The sequence below is a fragment of the Tinamus guttatus genome, unplaced genomic scaffold (assembly GCF_059628265.1).
Source record: "Tinamus guttatus ecotype Peru unplaced genomic scaffold, ASM5962826v1 Tinamus_guttatus_pri_ptg000027l, whole genome shotgun sequence".
Taxonomy (NCBI): Eukaryota; Metazoa; Chordata; class Aves; order Tinamiformes; family Tinamidae; genus Tinamus; species Tinamus guttatus.
Window position 1 is genome coordinate 6,791,680 of NW_028288561.1, and position 8,542 is coordinate 6,800,221.

Here is an 8,542-nt window from a genome sequence, read left to right on the forward strand (position 1 = left end):
TAGTAGTATGAGATTTTTACTGTAGCATGGGATTACACTAGTAGATTTGCTCTAGGGAAACAATATTGGCTAAAATATTATCTTTTAGCCAATGATTTCTGGAAATACTTCTGTATTTTCAGTTCTTAATCTAGAAGCAACTTCCTAGCTTCCCTGAGGTTTTACACAGCTTTTTCCTCTTTAGCAGGCTTGGTGGATAGGGAAGTGAGGATTTAGAAGAGAGAAGGATTTTTTCTTGACATTGCCCCAGACACCTCATAAACTTGGTAAGTTACTTATTGAGTTCAGTTACTTACCGTCCCTATCATCACCATCTTTAAAATGGGGGTAAAGACTGTATTTTGAGAATTTCCCCTCGGGTGCTCTCAAAAACAGATTTAACCTTGCTGTAGAGTGACATCCTGGAGTCTGTCCTCTGGAGCAAGTGGTTTTATCCACGTTTGGCAATTCAGTACAGTAACACAAAACAGGAACAGGATGTCTGCAGTAGCAGATAATGTGAAAATACATATGAATTTATTGTGGAAAAATAAAAAAAAAGAAGAAATTCAGATGTTACAAAATCCTGTAAACTTTGCAAATAAGCACTGCCCCCTACTGCTCACAAGTTTTTCATTAAAGTTTATTTGATGGAAAATTAAAAAGAGAAAGTGTCCAAAACAATCTTTTTTTATTTGAAATGTTTGTGTAGGTTTACCTGTAAGAAAAAAACATATTTTTTTTTCTGTTGCTGTATCAGGAGAAAATAAAGAGAAAATTATGGCCACACAAAACATTTAACAGTTCAGAGAAGGAGTAGTTCTGCTAAGAGCTGTTGCTACAGTAGCTGTCAGTGTTGCCAAGGCTCTCAAGCCTGTCCAGCGTGGAGTAGATTGGAGTCATCTGCTCTAGTTCTGAAAGGCATAAGCAGCTCCCACAAAGCATCCGAATGCGTCAATAATACTTGGATCTGATTTATTTGACAACAAAATACCTCCATTTCACTGTAGGTTTGGAAAGCAGTCTTAAAGTGGGTGTACATTTGCTTTAGAGGTAATTCCTAGCCATTTAAGCACTCCATTATGTTGCCAGCATCCAAAGGGATCTTAACATACGTCAGAATGAGGCTTTATTTAATCCTTAGGACACGCTTCTGAAGTAGAAAATTTAATAGTCCTTATTTTAAGGACAGGGAAATGGGACAGAGCATTTGATGGTCTCACTCTCTCAAGCTTCTAAACAACTTAATGCATTTGAGAAGACAGCTCAAATATCTGCAAAATCAGGTGCATGGTGGTCTCCTGATCCTTGGAATGTGTGATAGGGCCATCCCAGGGTGGTATCTTTGAGCAGCACTTCAATGCCCCATTCACCGCTGCCATTACCTGCACTGCAAGTGCTGAAGTCAGTTTTGTTTCTACCTAAGGACAAATATTCTAGGTCCAAGTAATGTCTGCTAGCTTAAAATAAGTTTCGTAAAAAAGCTAAAAATGATTTTCCTGGGAGATCCCAGAGCAGAAAAGCCCAAGTTTTTGTATGAGATGCTGTCCTGAAGAGGAGGAACCTCAGACCTTTTTGTTCAGCAGCCAAGCTGGGGTAACAAACCAGGTGGATTGCAGGTAGCACGCAGTGGGGTCAGGATGCAGTGCCTGGAAGACACACACCACAGCAAGGCTTGGCAGTTTTTAACTGTTCACAGAGTCACTGCATGGAGGAAGTGTGAGGAGTAACATTAGGCCCTTTCCTTATGACACCTGCTTAGGCAGAGGAAATTTGGGCCCTTGAGTCATTGGAGGATTTCAGCACAAAACCAACCAGTCAGGGAAAATTAAGTACTAGAAAAGGCTCCCATGTCAGGTGGCATCACTTAAGTACTGTGAAGATTTCTGGTTTTCTGAGAAAGGCTTTTCCTTACCAGGGAGTGAAAGAAAGAGCTTCAAGCTTTTGGGGGAATATTAGCTACTACAAGATGTGTGTGCTTTTTGTTTTTATTTATTTATTCATTATTTTTGCATGTACTTCTTTTTAATACTACTATTTTGCTAAATACTGGAAGCTGCTGATACTGGCCGTATTTCACTCTAGAAATATATTGCTAATTAGGTATAAATAGCAGACTGTGGGAAGGTACTGACTCTTAGTTGTGCTGCAGCTTTTTAAAATGTGGATTTGTTGCGGGGGGGACATTAATCAAGTTTACTAGCACTTCTGCAGAATGTTTGCAAATGTATTTTAAGTATAATTAAGTAGCAGAAAAATGTACTGAAATTCTGGAAAGTGCTTGGCTATAAACTGGATATTATGAGATAGTGATTGCCTTGGACTGGCTCTTCTCTCCTTTGCTATGGCTTCTTAAATGCCTTTTTAGAAGGGTGAAAGAAATTTGAGGCCCTTTTAACACTAGTTTAAAGGTTGAGCAAACGAGTGATCATTTATGGCGTGGCTGGATGGGTTTAGCTAGAGAGGCAGTCTGTGTTTTGCCTTCTCCTCTCATCTGTTCCTGCAAGCATCATTCCTGTAAATCACCAGGGAAGGTTGGAAAGTGCTAGTTCTTCCTTTCAGGCACTAGTGAGGACTCAGCAAAAGCTTAGGAGAGCAGCAAAGCGTTGAAGCCCTAGATCTCTGGGCTGCCATTCAGGAACAAGCTGGGCTTTGTCTAGGGCAGGAGCTTTCCGGAACGCGCGTCGGGATGAGCCGTGGGGAGGTACAACCTGTGACGCTGCCCCGGCACCAGCAATCCAGCTCCCTGGTCATCGGATCCTCTCTCTCCAAACAGGAACATGGGGGACACGGCGCTACCACAGGGGACCCTGCTCAGGACAGCTCGTTTCCAGCTGTTCAAATTCATTATGAGGAACGAAGCCAGAAGATTGAGAACGTTTTGGCAGTGGCCAGAGAGCTCGCCCGTGTCTGCCCGGGACTTGGCCAAGGCTGGCTTTTTCTTCGTGGGCCCTGGAGATGAAGTGCAGTGCTTCTGCTGCGGAGGCGTCCTGAAGGACTGGGTACCTGGCGATTGCCCCATCATAGAGCACCTCAAGTTCTTCCCTTCCTGTAAATTCGTTTGCGGTGAGGACGTTGGGAGCCAGCAAGTGTTTGCTTTTGAGGAAATATTTGACTGTGTGGATGGGCAGTTCCTCAGTTTCCTGCAGAGGATGGACAGTGAGGAGACTGCCCTTCCCAATCAACCGGAATACCCAGAGCTGGGAACAGAGGAGATGAGACTATCTACTTTTGAGAGCTGGCCACAATACAGTGAGGTGCATCCTGAGCAGCTGGCTAGAGCAGGATTCTTTTACACAGGTAAGTGCTTTGGGGAAAATCACCCTCAGCGTAACACTCTAAATCTAATTATGGATTTATAAATCCTTTATGGGAATCCCTAGCTGAATCTTCTGTTGGAGCATCAGGTGCTGAGAAGAAGTGCTACCCCATAGCCAGAGCTTCCAGTTAGAGGATTTGACTCTGCTTGATGCAAATCTTGCTCAACTTGTCCACTCTCAATGACAACTTGCTGTGTGCAGTTCATATAAGCTCTGCTATGCACCACAGCCTTCTCTTCTCCAAAGCCCCCATAAAGCTGAGCTAAATTTTAGATATTTGTCCCATTTAGCTGTCATGGCTTGTTGTTGCCATGAGGATTCCTGACTTGCATTACAGAACTGAAAGATATTACATGTTTCCTCAGAAATGTGTTTCTTGTTTAGCCGAATTTCAGTTGTTTCCCCTTGAGGAGGGTTTGCTGGTTTTGAGTAAATGCTGCTTACTGGGTTGAGCAGCCAGAGCAAGTAATTACAGTGTATTAATTCCAAAGTGTAATTAAATATTGGCAGGGAGAGCTTCCTTCTGTGTTTTGGGCATCTCCCCTGAGCTGAAAAGATAGGCACAATAGCAGGTTGGATTGTTTGGGACCATGTTGTGGTAAATCCTTTGTATCTATGGAACAGAAGCTGGAGAGACTGCCTGGATAACCAGGAGCTGATTATCCAGAGTAGCAGCTTGTGATGTAGGAAACCAAGTCTGTTTGTGGATATAACTAATTAAAGCATTTACTCTAAATGCAGGTAAGAGGGCTTCAGTTGGCAATGTGTGTATGGGAAAGCTGTGGTGCTAGCAGGCATGTTACTCTTTAGCTTGTGACCCAGTTCTAGAATAGTCTCACCTAGCCACAGCTCTGGGATAGTTCAATGCTCCCATCTGATTCCCTGCCCCTAAACAGCTTGTCATGTGCTCATCTGTTCTGTCCCATGGCCTAGGTTTTGTACTGAATTTTGTACTGAGTCTTTTCCTGTATTGTGTTTCTGGGAATCGTTCCTATGCTTCTGTGATTTTTATTATTGTTATTATTTTCCCCTTTCAGGACAAGGTGACATGGTGAGGTGTTTTTACTGTGATGGAAGTGTAAGAAACTGGGAGTTTGGAGATGACCCTTGGAGAGAACATGCAAAATGGTACCCAAGGTAACTCTGAAGAGGTTTATTATCACATTTTCTGTGACTTGTTCCAAAGAACACTGCAGCTGAGCCAAACATGAAGACCAAATTGAGGGGGAACTGTGAGTTGCTTAATATTGCCCTCCTTCCTGCAAGGACAGGAAGACTATGATAATCCCTCTTCCTTACCCAACGTATAGCAGTCTGTCTGTAAACTGGTAGCACCCCTTGCTTTTAAACCTCAAACCACTACTACTGCTTTCATTTGGAAAGAGCCTGTACTAAATTGTTTGCATCTTTCTGCCCACAGGTGTGAATTTTTGTTGCGATCAAAAGGAAGAGAATTTGTTAATGATGTTCAGGAGTCCTTTTTCAGCACTCTGGTCTCTCCAGTGAGTCATATGTCTTGTGGGTAACAGATGGGAGTTTGGACAGTGCGGAGCTTTGAACAAGTGCTTCACTTAAGTGAATATCTTGTCATGTTTTCAGAGACATTCCTGGCACCAGGCTGACCAAGATTCCTCTGCTTCCCAAGGTGGGTGCTGTGTAACTGCCTGGTGTTTTGCCTTCTGCTTCTGTTCTCACCTCAGCTTCTGTGTGCTCTGTAGACTTGGTGCTTGAGAGATGTTTTGATGTTCTAGAAGCTGTTTCTCATTATTTTTAGGAAGTGTTTTATCACAAGAAGAAAAGTACTTAATCTTGTGAGATTTTTTTTTTTGGCATATGTATCTGAATGTATATAAAAATATAAACTAGCCAAATGTCTTTGATTAAGAAAAGTCTTGTGGCCGTTTTCTAAACTTTCTTTGATTTGTCCATGTTTGTGCTCATTTTGTCTGTCTGAAGAGTGTTGTCAGACTATAGCATTTGACTCAGACTTGGTAAGAGACCTGAGAGTGACTAGAAGGTTCAGCTGTTTGTAAAAGTGTTGATCCTGAGCACTCATTGCCACTCATTGGCCGCATCTGGAAACTTAAGTAGGGTATAGCTATATGTATATATCAATATATAGATGTTGCTGTCACTCTGTGTATATCAGTTGCAGGAAGTGGCATATTGTGTTGCCCCCAAAGTTTCCCCTTTTTGGTAAAGTATCTGCTCACTGCTTTACAGATGCGGTGAGAAATGGGGAATTACAGTCTCTTCCTGCTCTGGTTGAGTCTTCTGTAGTGCAGAACATCCTGCAGATGGGCTTTGACCCCACTCTGGTGGCTAACCTGGTAGAGAGTAAATACCTGCTGACTGGGACTCGCTACCTTTCTGAGTCTGAGCTGATTTCTGAGCTGCTTCAGACAGACTGGGAAGGGAGCAGCGGTGCAGAAGCAACAAGAGGTATGAGCCTGATCACCTGTAATCTTGGTGGTGGTTTAACCTCTTATTTTAGGCATGGTTGTGAACTTGTCTTGCAGGTCTGCATGCTCTCTTCCTAGGCTGCAGTTAGGTGTAGTGATGTTCCAAGCCTGCCTTTCTTTGAGAGGCTGCAGAATGAAATTGTTTTCATGGTGCCCAAGGAGGCTGCATTTACTGGAATGCCAGTGACTATATCAGTCTCAGATAGGGTGTGATGTGGATATTCTTCTTCAGTCTTTTCTGCTGCCCTTAACTTACCTGTGTTCGTTATCTGTTCTGTGGACTCTTTTTGTGCAATTTGAGGCTGAAACTGAACATTATACGCTTACATTTTTTTAGGAGCAAGCCTGCTTTCCAAAACTCTTGTCTCCATGTGACAGGCTACCCAGCTCCTTAGCTACATCAAGGCAAAAAGTAATCACGCAGGAAAAAGCAGATGAGGGTTTCCCCTGTCCAGTAGAACTTAAATCAGCTTCTCTGGGGAGAGAATGCAATATAGACATACACTAACCTCCTTCCAGGGGTGTGCAGTTTGAGACATCAGCTAGACCAGGCTGTATTTAGTGTTAACAGCCCCATGAAAAGGAGTTTGATCAGAGGCTAGTGAGATCCAGGATATTGCATCTTTTTAAGCACAGCACTGTCTGAAGAGGGAGGAAAGTGGTAGTTCTTTAATGTATTTTTTCCTTCCTTCCTGTTTATGCAGATCCTGTTCTGAGAGAGAGTGAAAGATCATGTTCAAGAGAAGAAACACAACCTGTGCAACAAAAAGAATCAGGTGCACTGGAGTGATGCTGGTGGGGAAATTAGTCAAAACTAGAATAGCTCCCATGACAACAAAACTAGTGCTCTTTATGTTCCTTTGTTAATTCTGCAAATCAATGTGTTCTAGTTTGCATGGTGACTGAATGCTGCTTATTCAGGAATTAGGGTTCTGCTGTGAAGGATACCAAAAATGGACTTCTCTGGGATAAGTTTCATTATGCAGTATAGCCATGTTTGTCCCACCCGGCTAGTCCTGCATATGCAGATAAATGTGAGTCAAGGGTCTAGAATAGCTGTATGGGGGGTTTCAGTTGAAAACCAATTACCTGAAAATGCTGCCTTTGCCATTTTCAACCCCTGAACAAGTAATCTGTAGGGATGTGGCTTCTCGAGATCACAGGGTCCTCACTTCGGAATAACCCTATTGCTAACGCTTGGGCCTTTCTCCCTTCTTTTAAAGGTGAGACTCCCCTGAGCACAGAAGAGCAGCTCCGACGCCTGCAAGAGGAGAAGATGTGCAAAGTGTGCATGGACAGAGATGTGTCTGTTGTCTTTGTTCCTTGTGGCCACCTGGTAGCTTGTGCAGAATGTGCCCCCAACTTGAGACTGTGTCCTATCTGCAGAGCAGTCATCCGGGGAAGTGTGAGGACTTTCATGTCCTGAAGCAAGAGGTATTTGAGGGGAAAAATAGCCTGTAAAATCCAGTGGTAAAAAACCAAATGAACAAAATAAGTAACCGGTTCAACTCATGCTGGAGCAATCTCATTTTCGAGGTAGTCTGGCTACCTAAATGCAAGTATTAACCAAATTTAAATGCATTTCTTTGCACAGTGCCTGCTGTGAGAGTTGCTCATAGGCTCTTACTGACCTTGCTGGAAGATTGCTCCAGAAAAACTCTGCTAGTTTCTTTTACCCACCAAAATGAGTCTTCTGTTGATAGAGATTATCCTCCTCTGAAGTCTTGCATATTCAAATGAATCCAGCTTTGTATTGAAATCAAGGGCTGTTTTCAGTGGACTGTCTCTGATGATTTTTCTTCCATTTAACAGTTGCTTAGAGATGATGAAAATAATTAGCTTTATCCTTCCTGAGTTGATACTTTCCTTCCATAACTAAGTGAAATTTAGGCTACTTTTATAACAAACACACTCCTTGGACTAGAATACCGAGCAGTGTGTGTTGTGAGGAAAGCAGTGGGTGGTTTTTATTTCTGTTTGTCCTGATCTCCTGGCTGTGAGGGGGAAGAGGCTTGGACAAATGAAACCTTAAATGAGCTGTCTAGTCGAACTGTTAACAACTGAGAAATATTTCAGTAATCGCTGAATTTACATAATTAAGTGAAAACTCTAATCTGTTTGTAGATTTTTCCAACCTGTACTGTCAGCATGATGACCTTTGCTACCCAGAAGGTGGAAGGCTCTTAGATCTGGGTTCCTGGGTGGTCTCCTGCAAGTTTGCTGTAAAGCCTCTCTCCTGGCTATCAGAGACTGTCCTGCTGGAAGACAGTTGTGGAAACTTACCTTTTTTTAGAACTTGTCTTTGCTGGCTAAACTGATGGCTCTTAGTTCAAATGTGGTATTTTATCATGTACCCCTTTCCCCCCAAAGAAAAAGACAGCTTTGTCAATAATATAGCTTGTTGATAGGTTAACTACCTTAAGGGAAAGAGAATGTATGTTTTAAAAGCATTATTTTTCACAGAATAAAAGGTTTTTCTCTGTTTATCTTATGGAGGTCTAAGCATCTGATTCTAGTATAGGGGAAGGAAGCACCTGCTCTTGGCGCTTGTCAGCGGTTTTCCTGGGAGCCCGTGGAGCTGGGGTGAGTGTGGATGGATTTGTCCTCCAAACCCTGTGACTGCCAAAGAAGGGAAATGTCCCCGTAGTGACTAGTGAAGTGTTTCTGCCTGGCACTAAGTCCCAAGGGCTGCCTGTCCCCAATAGAGGGCACTCTTAACTTGGCAATAAGGGAACTCTTTGAGCAAGATCCTCAACTGCTCTTTTTTTCTTATAGTTTGAG

The 8,542-nt window shown here is 42.8% G+C and overlaps 1 protein-coding gene across 1 annotated transcript; it reads left to right on the forward strand.

Moving 5' to 3' along the window:
• Window positions 1–2,759: 2,759 nt before the first annotated feature.
• BIRC7 (baculoviral IAP repeat containing 7) lies at window positions 2,760–8,247 on the forward strand. Its single transcript, XM_088527657.1, has 8 exons — window positions 2,760–3,279; window positions 4,337–4,436; window positions 4,720–4,801; window positions 4,899–4,944; window positions 5,523–5,741; window positions 6,466–6,537; window positions 6,985–7,195; window positions 7,886–8,247. The coding sequence occupies exons 1-7, from the start codon at window positions 2,760–2,762 to the stop codon at window positions 7,185–7,187; spliced, it is 1,242 nt and encodes a 413-aa protein (XP_088383783.1). The 3' UTR covers window positions 7,188–7,195; window positions 7,886–8,247.
• Window positions 8,248–8,542: the final 295 nt, after the last annotated feature.